Source organism: Myotis brandtii, unplaced genomic scaffold (genome assembly GCF_000412655.1).
Source record: "Myotis brandtii unplaced genomic scaffold, ASM41265v1 scaffold191, whole genome shotgun sequence".
NCBI classification, from domain to species: domain Eukaryota; kingdom Metazoa; phylum Chordata; class Mammalia; order Chiroptera; family Vespertilionidae; genus Myotis; species Myotis brandtii.
In genome coordinates, this window is record NW_005357115.1 from 9,054,364 (window position 1) to 9,075,016 (window position 20,653).

Consider the following 20,653-nt stretch of genomic DNA (forward strand, 5'->3'; position numbering starts at 1 on the left):
GCTCCATGTACAGAAAATAACAGAAACTGGGTCCCTATGCAGAAAATTCAGTATTTATTCTAAAATGTAAATTGTTGAGTTATTGGGATTATTTCATACACTCCAAAAGAGTATCTAATCTACCTCTACTAATTACTTTCTCTATGAAAGCTTTCCAGACCATTACAGGTGGGGTACCTCTGGTCAATGCTTTTAGGTGCTTTTTATTAAAGGTACTAGAGGCCCGGTACCCAAAATTCATGCACTGGGGGGCCCCTCAGCCCGGCCTGTGCCCTCTCGCAGTCCAGGGCTCTTGCAGTCCGGGGCTCTCGCAGTCTGGGACCCCTTGCTCCTTACCACCCGCCTGCAGTGGAGGCGGGAGAAGCTCCCGCCACTGCCACTGCTCTTGTCAGCCATGAGCCTGGCTTCTGGCTGAGCGGCGCTCCCCCTGTGGAAGCACACTGACCACCAGGGGGAAGCTCCTGTGTTGAGTGTCTGCCCCCCTGGTGGTCAGTGTGCGTCATAGTGACCGGTCGTTCTTCTAGTCATTCCGCCATTCAGTCAAATTGCATATTAGGGTTTTATTATATAGGATAGTGTTGCTACCAGATAAATTGCCTCGTATAAAAGTACGTACCACAAAGCCCTATAATGGAAGGTTAAGTGCTATACTTAATTACTAATTTCAGCCCTTATTATCCATATTTTGCTGCACAGGCACTTTAAAAGGAACCAAGTATAGTCTGTTGGTTCCTTCTTCTCTCCTTATAGAATTTGGTGGTAAAGGCTATGGTCCAACTATTTTTCTAATGAATAATAACACAAATTTTTAAAAATAAAAAATAGCCATCCACAAACCAACATAAAAGAGATATACTAGACATTTCTATTAAACGTAGACATAAAATTGCTCTGTTCTAACAACTTTAATCTAGATGACACTTAAATTTGTACTCAGCCTTCATGGAGTTGTGGCAGATGAAGCTCCAAGAAAAAAGGGCATTTGACATGTTCACGGCTTATTTCCTACCTCAGCATCATGCTGAAATGCACACAGAGCAGATGATTAATAAAATACTGATGGCAACGATGGTGACTCCTGTGAGCTCTTCACATATTGATCATTAACTTTGTATATGCATATATTAAAATTCCCCACAGGTGCTCTAATTTTCTTGAGGGCAAACTGCATTTTACCCTTGCTTGCATCCTTCCGAGTAACTGTAGCGTTGCTTACTCTGTGTTTGTTAATATTATCTAAAATACTTTTTTGGTAAAGGACTAAATATAAAAGGTTGCATACAAAATATCTATTTCTAAAGATTTGCTCATTACCATGACATTGCCAGATTCTGATTTTTAAATACATATATATTTTTATACTGAACATCCATTTAATTGGTAAATAAAGACATTATATGTGTTAAACAGATATTAGTCCAGAAAAAAAATATACAAATATTTGCTGACTTAATCAATACTGCCCGATCTTAATGACCACTATTCAAATTGAATATTAGCATGCCACAAAAACACAGGGACCATAACTTTTTTGAACTATAGCTAGTACACCATATCTGGTCCATTTAATCACATGAGCTATAATAAAATAGTGAGGTATGAAAAATTTTAAAAACAAAAATATTTACCCACGTGAACTAATAATGCATTAGTAAATTACGTTCTGATGATCTGTGCTTGGGAAATGCAACCATACTTCCCTTTTAGAGGTGAATTATGAATATTAGTATAATAAAGCCCAGTGTAGCCACTTTCAATTTAGTTTAATTCAGACTTAGCTGAGAGTGGGAATTCCTCTCTCCCCCAACATAGGTCATCATTAACATTCACCAGGACAGCGTTCTTAAAGATACCGATTTGGAAAGTGTGGAAAGAGTGAAAAAGTTTCTAAATGAAGGTACGTTTACATCATTAACTGGTGAAACAAAGCTAGGCTTCAAGAGGCAACTGCCACTCTGTAATAATAATAAATGGATCATTTTACATGTTCATGTCCACTATTAACAGATAACGTATTCCAGGGTCAGGATCTAGATCTCATCCTGCTTTCTATCTTTCATGGAGTCCAGGGCCATGGCTTCCTCTCAGTAAGGAGGTATTCATTCATTGTATTTTAAGAAATTCGCCAATTTACTTTTCTGTAATTCCATCAAGGATGTAGTTATTAAAAACAATACATTTCAACTAGGATTTCAGTAAACGCAATAAGGGATTGTTGGGGGCTATGCGACAATGTGTACAGATTTCAGGCACTTTCCTCCCAGTCTTCCAGTCCACCTTACTACAGACGGCCACAGAAGGTGCACATTCTCATAATTACAGTGTAAAATTGGGATAATTCCCCAGGATATCAATTCTGCAAATATTTACTAAGTACCCACTATTTGCCAGTACTATAATAGGCAGGTATTATTAATGCGCTTGCTTCTAAATTTTGTTATAGAGCAGCTTTATACTGCATTTAATTGAGCAAATATTTGAAGAGCACAAAGTTTATAAAAGAGGTTTGAGATGAGGGTTAGAGATGTAAAATTTTATAAATCAGCAAAGGTGCACAAGGGCATCACAGACACTCGATTCCATAATCGTGAGTCAGTACGAAGGAAGCTTGATCTTTGTTTAGTAAGTTAGTTATTTCCTCAAATTGTTTCTTCCAAGAAACAAAGTACTTGTAATATAGGGGCTCATCGATACCTTTAGGTAATCATTGTTATTGTGCAAAATGAAAATTTCTTTTTACACTCTTTCTTTCTACTGTTCTATAGCTCTTCTTTAAAAAACAACACATCCACATGCCAAAAAAATCCAGTTCTATCTAAAAGGGGAGCAGAGAAAAATGAGGTTGATGTTTTTAGTAATCTCCTTTGTACCAAAATGTAGAGAGGATTATAATTGCAATAAATACCTTTATACTTTTAATTTGCATTTTACTTTAAAATAACATGTTACTTTAATTGAGAATATATGCAATCACAAGTAACAACGGCTTAAATTTCAAATCTACTGCCTTTGTTTCAATAGCGCAGCACTCACAAAGCTCATGAACTATGAACACGATCATTTTTATTTTCTCTATGATAGCCTCACGTTCATTTTAGAGACTTAAAATGAGTGATGCTGGTGTCAGAATCCTCGTGAAACCCCACAGCTATGTGACAGTGAAAACAAACCTCATTTATTTTCAGGCTCTTATAGCTACTGACTTACAGGTACTACAAATAGTTCCTTTACTGTTTCTCTGGTTGTCCCATGGCCCACCTGCACATTTCATGAGTTTCAGCTGCATATCACCATCAAAGGAATCACCTGGTTCTATTTCCTTTCAGGGAAACGGGTTATAATATTCCCTCCTTTAGCTTTAAATTTTCACTCTGTTACTTTTGACAAAGCCTTTCCTTTGTTCAAATGGAAGGATCCAATTTAAAAACAAAAACAAAACAGCTTTGACATGGTGTGCCCTTTATGTGTGCATTTTTCTGATTTCACTGATGTTCTAAATTTCACAAACGGTAACGTGTGCCTTCAAGTTCCTCTGTAAAATGCCATTTGCACATCATATCAAGAACAGTTTAGGACAGCAGGACATTCACATGACTCTAAAGTCCAATAAATACATGATGGTTTCTCAGAAAACCCACAATTGGGTGAAACGAACGCAAAACAGTGTTTTGTTTTTCATTAAATCTTCCCCGGATACCCATTCACTGGCTTACCTGCAGGGTAGCGCTCGATCACTGGCCAGCTGTCCACCTGTAAGGTGGCATTGCCACCACTCCTCGTGAAACGCACTACGTGGTATTTCCCATCGTTAATGATTGCATTGGACTCTTCAATGGCGATGTCATCTGTCCCAACATTAAATTTAACTCCAATTTTTCCTTGGTGCTGGAAGAGAGGAGGGGGAGAAAAGTTATATAAAGTTGCGCTGATCCGTCAGCATTTAGTTAGAATTACATACAGGATATTGATCAAGAACATGCTTCAGACAACGGCTGTTTTCCTCCGATTTTACTTCTGAAAGACTCATGTGGAAGAAAGGTTCTTGACATTTGGGTAAATCTGAAGCATTTCCTTCATGGATAATTGATATTCCAAAAGACACTTTCAAAAGAATTGAGCTGCCTCCTTCCCAGAGGTTGCCACAGACAACATGCACAGCTGTCTGTGTGAAAGGACATCCTTTCATGTCCCATCTCACCGCTCCTTTAATCCACTCTTTACATTTCATGAGAAAAATGAGGCTTGACATTCTCCCTTTTAATAACTGGGGAAAACAGAGCTATGAAGTCTGTTTAGAGACAACTGACAAATAATCACAATATAGAAAGTCACTCGAAAAGGTATGGGCATACAGGCAGGTATTTAAATGCAGTTTCTAGGTCATTATTCACACACACACACACACACACACACACACACACACACACACAAATCATCCAATTCTACGAGCCTGAAATGCATTCAATTTATTTTATAGATGATGAAACTATGACACAAGAAGGTGCAATGACTTGCTCAAGGTCACATAACTTAATGGGTGGATGGGTACTGGAATTAGAATTCAGTTTCCTCATTGTTACTTTCTATCTAAGCTAAGATATGGCTAGCTATGATTATCAACTCCCCTCTCTGGATTATGCAAAACAGCGTTGCAAATCTAATTCTAAGCACAGAGTTTGTTATTGTTAACTTTAGAACTGCATACTACACGGTGGCAAAGAAACATGGGCTTGTGTCCTCTGCTTCCGAGAAACATTCTCTAACAGTAGAACCGTCAACTTTATCATGAGTTCAGTGGGTTTTTAAAGCACTGCAGGCCCTTGTTCGTGTACATAACCTCAAATTCTCTGTAGTTCACCTTTCGTCAAACCTCCATTGGGAAGAACTCCATGGGGGCAGAGGAATTTAAAGGGCATGTACTCCATCCATTTCTGCAGAAATTAACCATCAGAATATTGAAAACCTGAATATTTGGACCGCATCCTTTAGACATCTTGCCAGATTCTTGGCATTGAGCTAAACAGCAAGAGTATCAGCTTACATTGAGAATTGTTATACGAAAACGCTGTCCAAAACTGCATTGATTAAAGGGAAGTACATGAAGGTGTTATTTGGACAGTGCTCATTGCCCCCCTCGTGCACACATCCTAAAGGTTTCTATTTTTCTTTTTCCTGGTCCTTGTTGTCCATAAAAGATCTTTTTCTTATAATAGGTTAATATGGTTTCTAATTTTTTTAAAATTTTTATTTGTTTCAGGCTTGACAGACAATATGACAAAATTACATTTCTTTTTTTTTCATATTTCATTTTTGATTTTGGTTATTAGGAAACTCAGAGTCAAAGTGAGTAGGACAGTTTTTCTAGCTGCATAGACTTCAGGTATACTGTTGTCCCCTGGACTTATTTTTATTTTCTACCATATTTTTCATAATCCTTACTTCAAAATGTATGCCATTATTAGTTATTCCAGATTGTGTAGAATGATTCAGGTGATAAACACACACAATAACAACAACAACAACAACAACACTGTGTTTCCAATAAAACTTTAAATATATCCAACATTCATCCAGGGGACTCAGGGAAGTCCATGCAGAGATGCAGGCATTCTCTTTTAGGCATTATCTTTATTTAGCAAACACCTTTATAATGTTCTAAGTTCTAACTGCAATACTAAGTCTGGTATTTCTCATAAGATCCCTGTGAGAAAGGTACTATTTTATCTCCGTTAGACAGATGAGGAAACTAAGCACAATGTGATTAAGTAACCTGGCTAAGGCCACACAGTTAGAGAGAGAAAAACTGTGATTCAAATCCAGGCAGTCTGGCTCTAGGATTTATGCTCCTCATCATTATATTAGGCTGAATTTGGGGAATATTGGCTCATCCCAACTTCAGGTAGCAGAGCTGGTAACTCTAGATGTCCCTTGCTACCTGTTTTCTCTTTCCTGCTGGAGTAGGAACACCATAGGACCTTGCATTATGCCTTGCAGATTTCACAAATGTATCAACTAATGTGTGCTTAAAATAATTTTCTAGAGGACAGAAAGCAACTGATATTTAGATGCAATGGGATTTACAATAAAATGTTTTTGTCTCCGTTTCAGTTGCAATCTTAAAATAATCAGTTAAAAACAAATAGATCACTACTTTCTTATTACAAAATGAGGTAAAAGCCTAAGCCAAACTTGCAAAGGAAAGCACTGAAAATGGCTCTTGGCACCCTAAATTTGGGACCTACTATTATTTCCAGCCCATGAAAGAGAAAAGAAAGGCCAAGAGGAGATCGATCATTAGAAGAAGATTTGGGGGGAGAATTGGGATATAACATGTTTTGCAGGTACAGCCAAGGTGGAAGGTAGAACTTCAGAAAGTTTGGTTCTTGTCTCCTGGAATTTGGTGGCAGTGGTTCAGTAAACTGGGATTTGACTCTTGCCTGAGAAATCTTCAAGGGGAAAGACTGTGACTAGGTGATGAACTGACAGCAGAGCAAAGATATTCCTGTGACAGGAATCACTTGTGAATGAGTTTGTTAGAACAAAGAACACATGAGCATTGCCAGTGGAACATGGGTTAGGAAGCCAGCTCAGAATTGTTTTGTGTCCTGTCCGAGAGAGCCCCTGTGGTGAGGGGTGGTAAGTGGTGAAGACAACACAACAGAAAGAACCAGGAGAAGCAGTAACGGGTACCTGGGGAGTGAGGGGGGAATCCTAAATGACCATCTGGAGGAGCACCCACCCTCCTCAAGGGAACTACAGGTAAAGAAATTCCAATGATGTTGTTAACAGCACAAAGAACTCACCAAAATGCCCCCAAAAATGCTCCTCAGAGTCAACAAAGCATAGGCTAAGCCCAGCTAGATGGCTACTATTGTACTAGGCAACTAAGATCATTTCTGTCTCTTATGTCATCTTTCTTCTGCCTCATCCTTTGGAGGATGAGGAAGCAAGATAAGTGAATGTTGTGGGAACAAGAGGAGAAACAACCCCAGTGCAAGTGGCAGCTTCCAGTCAGCCCATGCAGTGCCAAGGGACCGGCTTTAATTGAGGCTGCATTTATTATTACAAAGGAGTGAACTGAAAGTACTTCTTATATCTACAGTGAACAGATGACATTTTACTACCCTAGAGCAGTGATGGCGAACCTTTTGAGCTCGGCGTGCCAGCATTTTGAAAAACCCTAACTTAACTCTGGTGCCATGTCACATATATAAATTTTTTGAGATTTGCAACCATAGTAAAACAAAGACATATATTTTTGATATTTATTTTATATATTTAAATGCCATTTAACAAAGAAAAATCAACCAAAAAAAAGAGTTCGCGTGTCACCTCTGACATGCGTGTCATAGGTTCACTATCACTGCCCTAGAGTGACCAAAGTAGTTGCACTTCCTGGGGGTAAGGAAGAAATATTCCATAGAACATGTTTAAATTCCTGTTGTGCCCTAGGAATCACATATTTCAACACAGAATTGTAAAACAATAGAGTTGCCCATTGTTTTTAGGATCTCTTCTATCACAAGCATGTTTCTTATCTCAGGATAGACTGAAAGAAATTATTAAAGTTTCCTACCCCTAATAGTCAATTGTTATCAGAGCTCTATGCTTTAAGGAGATTCATGGTCCATGAATAGAAGCTAAAAGTACAAAATGCACCAAACCAAACATGTCCCTTTACCTCATCCCTAAATTTTCTGCACTACGAAATGTAAAATGCTTATTTTCTAGGGTACAGAAATCCCCAGACTTCACAGAGATGCTTTTCTTGCAACACAGTAAAACAAACTATTAAGAGATAATGAGGTTTGGTAATGCTTGGAAATCTTCTGACTTTGAAATGATGTTAATCTTCCTCTGAAAATGTTAATTTAGTCCTTGAACTTCCAACATCTTTGATATCTCATGGATCAAACTCCAACATCTGCTAGAACAGAACTGTATACCACTAAAGTAGACTCAAATGATAACACACTCTACCCTAATTCAGATATTATTACCCCACCCAGGTTACATCACATCCTTGAAAAACAATTAATCATAAATGATAGATGCAGGATCATTTTTTCCCCTGAAAACAATTACATTAAAATGCATATAAACCACAAAATATTAATATCAATTATATTTAGGACCTACATTTATTTTTCCATTCAGAAATTGTAAATATTCTACAAACACATATCTCCCATGTTGACAGAATAGAAAGCCATTTCAATTATAGAAACAATAAGCCTTGCCGAACTTTCTTACCAATGGACAATTACAATTTAAAAGAATTCATTTCAAATTCTTATTCTCTGGGATTAAATGTGATTGTCTCCGGCAAGTTCTCATGAATATTGCATTAGGAAAACCAGCAGTAATTTCACTGGACATGTACTGATCTTTCAGCATTGTATCTTCCTTGAAATGGATAACTGGCTCACACTATAATTTCAAAAATCTATTATAAGAATATCAGTAACGAGGCATTTATAATTTAATGAAGTCTTTCCATGGATTCATTAAATAAATAGTGACAAAGTAATTATTAATTTTTTCACAAAAGCTCATTTCTGAATAATGATTATGTTATTAAACCAACTTAAAAGGAAACATTATGAAAGATGACACTGGGAAGGAACTTGAAAGTTCTAGCCAGTAGCACTATAGTTTAATGCACCGTTTAATTTCAGCTGCAATCACATATTCATTTGAAAAATATTTGATTAAAATTTAATGATATTCTGGATATCTTCGGCATACTTCAAGGAACATGTTTGTATGTTATAGATGCAGATATATTTCCACTGATGTGTATATTAAATAGATAAAACAGAATATACATATTAAGATTTAGCCTGTATATAGCATATAGAAATGTCACTGGCTTTTGTCTGCTATCTGGGATTATTATGCAGAAATATTTGGCTCAACTATGTCTCGGAAAATAGACCAATAAAAATGGTCTCCTATTTTTTGGTTTATTTGCTTATACACTCTGGTAGAGAGCATCAACCAACAGGATGAACAAGTGTGCAACCTTGGACAGCATGTAGATTAGCGGGGAGGCTTGGTTGTAGCCTACAAGCTTCTATTGTAGAATCCTATATAATAAAGAGGTGATATGCAAATTGACTGTCACACCCTCGCACAAGATGGCTGCCCCCATGTGGTTACAAGATGGCCACCATAAGATGGCCAGCAGGGGAGGGCAGTTAGAGGTGACTAGGTCAGCAGGGGAGAGCAGTTGGGGGTGACCAGGCTTGCAGGGGAGGGCAACTGGGGGGAAACAGGTTTACAGGGAGGACAACTGAGGTGGACCAGGCCTGCAGGGGAGGGCAGTTGGGGGTGACCAGGCCAGCAGGGGAAGGCAGTTGGGGGCGACCAGGCCTGCAGGGAAAGGCAGTTGGGGTGAACCAGGACTGCAGGGGAGGGAAGTTGGGGGTACCAGGACTGCAGGGGAGGTAAGTTGGGGGTGACCAGGCCTGCAGGGGAAGGCAGTTGTGGGTGACCAGGCCAGCAGGGGAGGGCAGTTAGGGGCAACCAAGCCAGCAGGGGAGGGCATTTGGGCGTGACCAGGCTGGCAGGGGAGCTGTTAGGCATCGATCAGGCTGGCAGGGTAGCGGTTAGGGAGTGATCAGGCTTGCAGGCAGAAGCGGTTAGGAGCAATCAGGCAGGCAGGCAGGCGAGTGGTTGGGAGCCAGCAGTCCCAGATTGTGAGAGGCATGTCTGACTGCCAATTTAGACCCGATCCTCTAGTCCTATATAATGAAAAGCTAAGATGCAAATCAAGCAAACAGCAGAACAACTGGTTGCTATGGTGCCCACTGACCACCAGGGGGCAGATGCTCAACACAGGAGTTGCCCCCTGGTGGTCAGGGCACTCCCACAGGGGGAGCGTTGCTCAGCCAGATGCCAGGCTCAAGGCTGGCGAGTGCAGCGGAGGTGGTGGGAGCCTCTCCTGCCTCCGCAGTAGTCGGACAACCCCTGAGGGTTCTCAGACTGCGAGAGGGCACAGACTGGGCTAAGAGACCTCCCCCCGCAAAGTGCACGAATTTTGTGCACCAGGCCTCTAACTTTATATAATCCTATACTCCAGGGGCCCAATTTGGACAGAACTTGACAATGTCTTCAAATGCACTTCATGATTGTGCCCATTTCAGAATACAGACCAACTCCCATGTTCCGGTTCTGCATTATCAGCTGAAATCAGAGTCAGGCTAAATGGTGTGTTTTCCTTGTCCAGAGACTAATCTTCACCAGAGACCAGAGGCTTTAAGGCTCAAGGGGGACTCTGAGGCCTGCAGTCACTATGGCTGGAGTAAGTAACAGTACAGAGTGTGACAGAAACCCACCTGTTCTTTCATCTCTAAACAAATAAAAAATTCAGGGAATTTCTAATTCACCCCAAACACACTTCCAAATTAATGACTTAAAGGTCCTATAGACTGAAAGAGATTACATCTCCCACTCTGGATGGTCCATAATGTCAAGAAGTAACTTTCGTTTAGTTATTTTAACCTGGAATTAAACTGGAAATGCACTTGCCCCCAAATAAAAACCCCACACTATTTCAAAAACCAAAAGCTACTGCTACCCTGTCTCCCACTTTCCCCATTGAGAAATAATTTAAAAATCCATTCAGTTAATAAATAAAAATAAAATATATAATATGCATTCTGCATTCTGAATAAATGTGTGGACAATGCAATATATAAAGTATGTTCTCTGTCTTTGGGAAGTTTCAATCAAATTGGGACGATAAATCATGGAAGCAAATAGTCACCACCACAAGAATCCAGAGAGCAATGAGAAGGAGCTCAGGTGAATGGTGGGGGAGGGTTCTGAAGGGTCTCAGTGAGTCTCCCAGGAGCCAGACAGCATTTGGACGCCTATAGCACAGATAAATGCCAAAGACACCCAGGGACATAGAAGATATGTCCCCTCTGCCTCCCATCTGTCTGTCCAGTCCCTACATACCAGAGTGCTCACTGGGTGTCAGGCACTGAGCTACACATGATGTATCTACCTGAAACTCCTAGGATACTTAATCTATTCTCTCTCTCAGAGAGTTTACTAATGTGCCCCAGATCACATAGTTAATGAACATCAATACTACGACTAACCAAGTTGAAGGGGCGTCTGAAACAGATGACTTCAGCTGTGTTTGTTTCTAGGAAAGGGTCTTGACACCTAGGCATGCTCAGAAGACTGAGTTGAGAGTAGGGTAACTGCAAAGTGCCTCTTTCCTTTTGGCTAATTACACTTCCGTGCACCACACAAGGAATCAGAAGTGGGTGAGAGCTAGGGTGATCATACCATTCCAGAAGGATCATATTTAGTGCTAACACATTGTAAGAAATTAATATTTTCCTTTTCCACAAAATCTTCATTAAGGTCATATACCTTTCCTAATATGGCTCCATTGTACAGAATACTAGAGCTCCTTCGGCTCCATGAAGTAATATCCTAACAGTATTACCCTACTGGAGGTTCACAATCATCTCTCTGTCTACAGAGTGTCTTGCAAAACTCTGCAAGCCTTGACACTCCACCTTCACACATTATTTAGGTGTGGTTTTTATGAACCTGTTTTAACTCCTCAACCATATTTATAAAAGACTGACTCATTTTTCACTGTATCCTTCACAACTCTTTTCACACTACCTATTCATTTGTAATTTTCTAATACTCTTTCCCATACAATGTTCTTTTTTAAATTGTGGTATAATTCAGATATCATAAAATCTACCCTTTTAAAGTGTATGCTCCAGTGGATTTAGTATTTTCATGAGGTTGAGCAACTATCACCACTATTGAATTCTAGAACATTTTCATCACCCTTCTTTTGATGAGATAATGCAGATAAAGTTCTTAGCGCACTTAATGACAACTCAGCCCTGTGAGTTGTGTGAGTTTTATTATTATTACTAGTACTGGTTATTCTCACACTTGGAAAAGAAATGTTTTGCTCCCTGAATAGACTGATGGAAATAATGCTTGAATTATATAACTAGTACCACTTAGTTAGAATATATGATATCTCATTGATCTTCAAAACAGCTCATGAAGCACTGTATCTATTTTATAAATGAAGAAGCTCAAGCTCAGAAAGGCTGAGATCTGATCAAAGTCAGAGCGTTTATCCACCATGTGGCTCAAAAAGGAACAATCTAAAATTCAAACCTATGGGACAAACTCTCTCGCTATTGGTCCTGAAGCAGAAACTGCTTAGACAACCTCCGTGACCCCTTCCATCGCAGTGATGCTATGAGGCTATGATAAGCTGAACTGGATAGCGAAGCAGTTAGCACAGAAAAAAATTAGAAAGTACTAGTTTTTGAAACACATCAAAATCACCTAAATTTGAATTTGAGTCTTAGATTTTTTCAGAATTTATAAAATAAATGAATTCTAAGATTTTAAAAAATATTTTTAAATCAGCAATTTTCCAATGTCCCGCTGGGTTCACTTTTCTCAGAGTAACCTGGGAGGCCTTTTGTAAATTATGGGTGTTTTTTGCCAGAAAAGTATAACCCTTCCTCTCCAGGGTTAATAGAGGGACTGGTCTGTATGGGTAAGAATGCTTGCCTTGCCCAGTGTGTAGGACTTGGTGGTGTAAATGAGAATAGGGTCAATGAGTTCTCTTCTTGACGATGAATAGACCATGAGTTCTGGTGATAACACTAACTCCTCAATACCTAATTTCCTCACATTATTTTTCATTAGATAAAACTATCAAAAATAAATGTTGACATAAAATTAGCCCAATAAATGACTGACTGGTATATCTTTGAAAAGGGCAATAACCCTAATAATAGTGTTTTTGAAATCGTCTCTATTTTGCTCATTGTGCCAGTTGAGCCAATACTGAATCATCCTTTCTACTTAAAAAGGTATTCTTGCACCATTATGAACTTTTCCAGTGTAGCCAGAAGCTCACAGAGAACATCATGCCTTTTTCATGGTACCTTCCTGTGGTCAAAACAGCAAACCTCTGCATGATATCATATCTGCTGTAGAATGAAATACAGCTAACTTATCCTCTTGGGAATTAGAACCAGCTCATTCAGATCACCAATTCTGTATTTTCACCCCTAAAATAACCATACGGAAGTTGAAATCCTCATCTTTAAATGTGTACTTATAAAGAGTGTGTTCTATCGTAAGTTTCTTTCCCTGGAAAATAAAAAGTCAGGAATTAAATAGAGCGAAAAATGGGCATTGACTGCTGGCCTATGTAAGGTTCTTAATATTTCACATGTAATACTTCTGGTTTGAATATTTGGCCCAGTGGTCTGGCATCATGACAAACGCCTCAGGCTGCTGCATGGAGATCTAAAACCACACTGGTTTAAGGTAAGCCTTGTCCAAAGTGCAATGAGGTGATCAGATATGGCTTGTGTTTTTGTTAAGTTTACTTTTACTTGTTTTATTACTGTTGCTTTAAAAACCTTTGGTTACCAGTAGATGTTAAATGAGCTTTGCTCACACTTTATAGTCATTCCGGAAACTCTGTGCCATAAACATTGTATTTCAGGGACTGATTAAAACCATACCCTTTGTTTCTCTCTGATTTCTTGTCTTTGCACCGTTACACTGCTTGGTATTCCCTCCACCAGGAACTGCACAGGAGAAGACACTTGGCTTTATCAATTCTGCTAGCTGTTGGCATTTCTTTGCAAAATGATTTTCCTATAAAAACGGTTTGGGGTTATTTGTAGATTTAATTTACTTGTTGTATCTCAGGACCATCATTTTGGTGAAGAGCTGATTATATAATTACAGTCTGACTCTAAAGTTCCAAATCTATAGCACAACATTTTTTAAGACAAATAAAATATCATTGGATGGTGATTTTAGTCCTCTGCATGGCAAATGTAACCTTAGTAATTAGGTTGTAAGTAAAACACAACCAGCCTTTGCATTTTAAAAACTGTTTTTGAAAAACAAAAACATATCAAGAGATATATGCAATTATTTTAAAGGTCTCAGTTGATAAATGCTTATGAAAGAAAAGGTTGGTTTGGAAGGAATATCATTTTTTAAAATCATGTTTGTGAATAATGACTTGTAACCAGAAAAATAAGAATGAGGTGATATTTTTAAGTGTGTTTGAGGGGCTGATTTTTAAATAACGCTGTCTTGGTTTTCATAAGCCTCAAGCAGAGCCCTAACTTGAAATGCATTCAAGAGAAAAGCTGACAATTGATACCTCCCTTCTTTTCTTTCTTATTGACTTCTAGTCCAGGACTACCGGTCTGACATCCTTAGAAAAAGCAAATGTGTGCATATGGGTGGAGAAATGCATTCACCAAAGACTATTTTCTATAGAATCAGCAAGGCTCCATTATCCCCAGTGTGGTAAGTCATCATTTCTGCAGCCATCAAAAATAAATCTATGTTTATGTATGTAATTTTGGCACAAAAGAGTTTCCAGGAGAGAATGCAGAATCTCTAAGGCCAAGGTTCCTGATGATTATGACCTTTCTTTGTCTTAATAAAACAATAATACTCCCACAAAAATAAAATAATGTCAAGAAATGCTTACCAACATTTCTTGTCAGTGTATTTAGGTGCAGTGTGTTTCACAAATCACCGTACCATTCTCTGTAAGACTCAAAATTTTAAAACTGTATTTGTTGGTTGTGTTTACATGCATTCATTTCCCTAAATTGCATGATTTTCTTGCCTAAAATACACTAAAATTTTTGGAAGTATCATACATGAGCTTAATCCTCAATGATATTCATGATATTCATTCATTCATTCATTCATTCATTCAACAAACACAAGTAGATTTCTTACTATACTCCTTGACATTCTGCTAAGTTTGGGATAAAGGGTGGTTAAGAAAACAGATGGCACTGCTGCTATTATAGAGCCTAAGTCTCTCATTATTTCTTTATACTTTAAACTTTGTATTAGCATATAAAGTATGCTAAGTGTCAAGAAGGAAAAGAGCAGGGTGTTATAAGAGGCAGTGAGTGATTAAGAAAAGCCTCTTTGAGGAGGTGTAGATGTGAAGAAATCAATCATGGGAGTATGAGTTTTATAGGCAGAGGAAATATTGGCCCCACGGAGGAAATCAAGTATGTATAAAGACAGATGCTTTTATGTACAAATGCAGATTCAGATATAAATATATCGACTTCTTATAAAGATAGAGATATGTAAATTATATATGAACATATGTTGGTATTATCTAGAAGGTTTGTCAAAGAGGGATAAAACTAGGTTAAGAAAGTATGCATAAAAACTAAAATATATCATTTGCACAAATAAAGCAACTGGAAAAAGATAGCTAAGTATATTTCTAAAATCTTCCAATCTAAAAATGGAAAATAATTGATAAAACCTAACAGTATGCATATTGACACTCAATTGTTTGTTCCTAAGTTTCATTCATCAATGTGCTTTATGATATGTAATATATAAAGGCTTTCTGAATCAACAGGGACTTGCTACATTTTCCAAAAGTCATTTACTTCTACAATGTCAAAAAATGATTCATCATCATATGCTTATATTTCAAAGCTCATGTAACACGTTTCGTTTCTTTGCGGGGTGGAATGTCTTATTCAGTTATTTTTCTAGGGAGTCCTTTTATCTCAAGATGTAGCAAGTATTCTCCTTAAAAATACTGCTTGAAATCACTTGACTAGTTTTTCAAGTACCCTCCTCAAATTAGTTGAAGAAAGAAAAGTTTTCACCTTTAACCTTTTTATCTCCCCATTCACCTGGAAGAAAAAAATGAGCAAGGTTCAATGTCTGAGTCCCTAAACGGCAGTTTCCTAACCACTGAACAAGTCACTTCAAACAAGAGCAGAAATTCTTCATTCAATTCTTCTTTTGAAAAAAAAAATTCAAATAAATAGTCAAAAATATCCATTTTTTCTGCAATTTACTCAAGAGTTTTGAAACCAACAACACAGTGAGTGCCCATATCCAAATAATTCATAAACATTGTGAACTTGAGATAAAAGTTTAATGCTAACTTCTCAGGAGCAGTTACCACTGAGGATTTCCTGAAATCATCTCTTCTCACTGTTGACCTAAAAGAGCCAGAGGATATTTTGAGGAGATGTGTGGATTCTGATAAGAGAGTAAAGACAGCCTGAGGGAGAAATATCTGGAGCAAAGTCAAGTTATCAGCCATCTAACAAAAGAACACCAGCTCTTGCTCTCTCTCTTCCTCATGCTCTCTCACACTGGCCTTTGCTCACCATGAATGTACCATGTTCTGTCCTATCTTAGGATCTTTGCTGTTCCTTCTCACTGGTTAGCTCTTTCCCTGCTTCCCACTCTCACATAACTAATCCTCTATATTTCGGGGGGAGGGAGGTGGGGGTAACTTGAGAATTTTAGGGTGGAGCTGGTCATTGGATCTGCTGGGCAAGAGTCCAATGTTTATCTGTGAAAATGCCCTTTTATGAAACAAAATTTGATTAGTGGATACCCAGTGAAGTACAAAAAAACACTCACCTAAAGTTCTATCCTAACAGTAGTTGAAAAGCCAGTGCCATATAGGAAGGGTACATCTTCCTTGATTAACAGTACGCTTCAGTGGACCTTGGGTTATCTATGATAAATCTTTAATTATTAAATATCACAGCAAGATTAATATGCTGTTTTCTCATATTCCACTTACATGCTTCCCCTGCCAAACATGCCAACTCTTTCCAAATGAACACAAATCAAACCTAACTGAGAAGATAAAAATCCACTGAGAAATTAATCACAAATATCATTCTAAGGCCAAACAGAAGCCACATCTAACTTATTCAGTTGTGTAATCTCAATGAGTATGAATATTCAAGAAGGGCTGCATTTTTTCAGCAGATGCATGACGATGATGGTGACGGTAACAGTGACGATGATGATGATGATGATGATGATGATGGTGATGACAACTAATCTTCTTACATACTTGTGATGTGCCAGGCACTCCTTCTAAGTAGTTTATGGGTATTATAATATATTAGAATATATATCATTATATCCATTTATTTGATGAGGAAGCTGAGCCTCAAAAGGTTTGCCCCAAATCACATGCCTAATAAGCATCAGAGCTATGATTTGGTTTCAGGCAACCAGGTTCCAGGTTCTAGGTTTCGTGTGCTTAAGACCATACTAGTGTGCCTCTCAGAAAACGTCCAGGTGCTAAAATGAGTCTTAGTGGTATTACTAAGCCTCTTGGAAAGAGAAAGAAGCTAACATCTTTACTATTGTGTATACGAAACAATATGTTGATTACTTATCAAACTTTAATTTCTTTAATCCTCAGAACATCTCTGTTGTTAGCTTATAATCATCATGCTGAGGATATTTGAACCACAAAGCAAGTAGTGTAGTGATTTTTCTGAAGTCACAGCGCTAAAACATCATCTAGTCACATCAACACAGTCCTATCTGGTTCCAGACTAAGGTTTTTCAACCACACCATACTGCCTCCCTCTAGACACTTTTCAAGATCCCTTGGAAGTTAGAGAGGCCACATGAGAGTATTCCAGAGCCTCTAAACCAGTGGTTCTCAACCTTCCTAATGCCACGACCCTTTAATACAGTTCCTCATGTTGTGGTGACCCCCAATTTCATTGTTACAAATTGAACATAATTAAAGCATAGTGATTAATCACAAAACAATATGTAATTATATATGTGTTTTCTGATGGTCTTAGGCGACCCCTGTGAAAGGGTCGTTCGACCCCCAAAGGGGTCGCGACCCACAGGTTGAGAACCGCTGCTCTAAACCCTTAATCATTGTATGAGGCTTTGAACACTGACAAAGTTGCCCAAATGGGATAGGCAGAACCCAGCAATTCTTCTTTCATGGGCATTCAGTTAGTCCAGGTTTTCAGTATTTGGTAGGCTAACACATCACCACCATTAGGGCCAGAGTAAATTTTCTCATACTTCAGTAGCCTAGGGCAGTGGTCGGCAAACTCATTAGTCAACAGAGCCAAATATCAACAGTACAATGATTGAAATTTCTTTTGAGATCCAAATTTTTAAAACTTAAACTATATAGGTAGGTACATTGTTATTAACTTAATTAGGGTACTCCTAAACTGGCCTTTGCTAAAAACATCCTCAATCTGATTGAGGTACGTTCACTGAGGTCGACCCCTTCCAACTCTCCCATCCACACTCGTCTTGTATACTTGTTTCGTCTATCTCCTTTCGTTCATCCTCTCCATATGTCCAAACCATCTCAACATACCTTTCTCAATCCTCGACACTACATCTTCTTTCACTCCACAACGTTCCCTAAAATTAACTTAATAAACTTTACTTAAAGTTTTAAGTCAACTTCTCACTGTACGTGCGCGCCCACACGTGGTATTTTGTGGAAGAGCCACACTCAAGGGGCCAAATTGCCGCATGTGGCTCGTGAGCCGCGGTTTGCCGACCACTGACCTAGGGGACAGAAATGGAGGCAACAATATCCTTTAGGTTTAATTATAATTTGGTATGTCAGCAAATGCTCAGAGACTATAATGAAGGATCTCTCACAGAAAGGGTTTGTGTCTTTCCTCTCTCCCTGTTGTCTAAATATCTGTTTTCATCTAGTATCTATTTTCCCTACAGCTACAGATTTCTTTAAATCATTTTTAGTATTTGTTGTCATTTTGGAAAGATGTGTCTCAAACTTCCAATCAAATCCAATAGAATATCCATCATCCTGAGAAAGTAGTTTCCCAGTAGGGATAAACCTAATATTTAAAAATAAATATTAAAACTTATCATCAGATCAAGTCTTCCAAATGTCAAAATCAATAATCAAGAAAACACGGATCTGAATTTTGTAACCAGTTTGGTTGCATTAAGAAAACCATATTTATATAGTACTGTGATATAAAGCCTTTAAATGGTCTCAGAAAAGAATGAAATAAACCATCATTAACTATATTTTATATCAAATAATAAAAAAATTAATGGTAGAATATCTAAAACTTTAAATATGAACTGACCCAATCAAAATATTTTTATTGTAATTTTTCAACTTTTTTAGTTTACTCTCTAGGTCAGGGATGGGAACCTGCAGCCCACAGGCCATTTAAGGCCCATGAAATCAACTGGCCTGGCCCTGACAAGGCATTAGGGATGAGTTAATCAAGTGTTTGACCAAATACAGCAGCTGATTTTTTTTTAAATATATTTTATTGATTTTTTACAGAGAGGAAGGGAGAGAGATAGAGAGTTAGAAACATCGATGAGAGAGAAACATTGATCAGCTGCTTCCTGCACACTCCCTACTGGGGATGTGCCCGCAACCAAGGTACATGCCCTTGACCAGAATCGAACCTGGGACCCTTCAGTCCACAGGCCGATGCTCTATCCACTGAGCCAAACCGGTTTCGGCAAGCAGCTGATTTTTAAGTTGATAATTTTGTATGGCCCCCAAATTATGTTATAAATATCCAAATGGCCCTTGGGAGAAAAAAAGGTTCCCCACCCCTGCTCTAGGTTATGATGATAAATGTTTATATTAGTCTTATTTCTTCTTCTATCTCACATCTCTCTTAAAAATGTGACCATTCAGATGCTTTTAATACTCTCCTTCCATGAATGTTTATGGACTATTTTTTATTTATAAATAAAAATTCTTAAAATGGTTTCATTTTGATCTTAGTCTTTTGAAATCAGCCTCTCAATCATCGCTATCTTCTCTTTCTCCCTAAGCCTAGTTTTTAATGATAGCATTTTTATTTTTAGCTAATTTCATGCAAGATAGTGCCCAAGAATGCCAGCTTTGGGAAAATGCTTCATGCTAGAAATCTTAAATAACCCATACTGCTCCAAAAAAATGGACACAAAAAATAGCAGAACTCTTTCTCTTCAAGCAAAGAGCATACTTTTGATGTTGACAAAAAGAGAGAAGCATATTTAATACATGCTCTGACTGCACTCCAATTTACAACTAACAAGGGACAATCTATGACTTATTCTCAAGATTCAACAATTACACTTAATGATAGGTGAGTAAGAGATGTGGGAACCATTTAAGTTTGAACTGAGATGCACAAAATGTGAACCTAGCACAACTGGTTTAGTGACATTAAGCTTTTCATTAGCTTTTCTAGTCAAAATTAAGTTATTCCATATTACTTTGAAAAAGAAATGCAATTTCCTGCTTTAATGAACTCTATCAGCCTCTTTGCTATTACATTTTATACCCCTCAAAATTCCATAAGGAATTATGAAAATATTTTCAAGACAGATGCATAAATGTATCTTATAAATTTAAGTGCTTTCTTAGCATTTTACTTTATTTATGTTTTTGATGCATGCTGATTCATCACTGGCTTAAAACATCAAAATGTCCAATCTACATTACAAGAGCTGAGCTATTCCAGCACATTTTCCTTACAAATGACTATACTGACATGAACACAGACCACTAAAATGCACTGGTTATAGAAGGTGTATGATTATTGGTTCAAAAGTAGGCAACACTCAAGTTCTCCAAATAAATACACACACAAACTAAGAGAATTTAATGACGACACCAAAATTAACCTTTCAACCTCCAAACGTGCATCTTGCTGTCTTCCACCCACACACTGACGGAGTGTTTCTAGAATACTGCCAAGCTCTGGCTGGTGTGTTCAGTGGTTAGGCGGGGGTGGGCAAACTTTTTGACTCGAGGGCCACAATGGGTTCT

At 38.1% G+C, this 20,653-nt stretch overlaps 1 protein-coding gene across 3 annotated transcripts in view; it reads right to left on the reverse strand.

Annotated features, from left to right (window-relative positions):
• The window catches only part of NRXN1 (neurexin 1), a 944,853-nt gene that overhangs the window by 142,116 nt on the left and 782,084 nt on the right, over window positions 1-20,653 (reverse strand). For all 3 annotated transcript variants that reach the window (XM_005864821.2, XM_014538489.1, XM_014538488.1), the window contains one exon: window positions 3,714-3,885. In XM_005864821.2, the coding sequence (XP_005864883.1) occupies window positions 3,714-3,885 (172 nt within the window). The remainder of the gene's footprint in view (window positions 1-3,713; window positions 3,886-20,653) is intronic.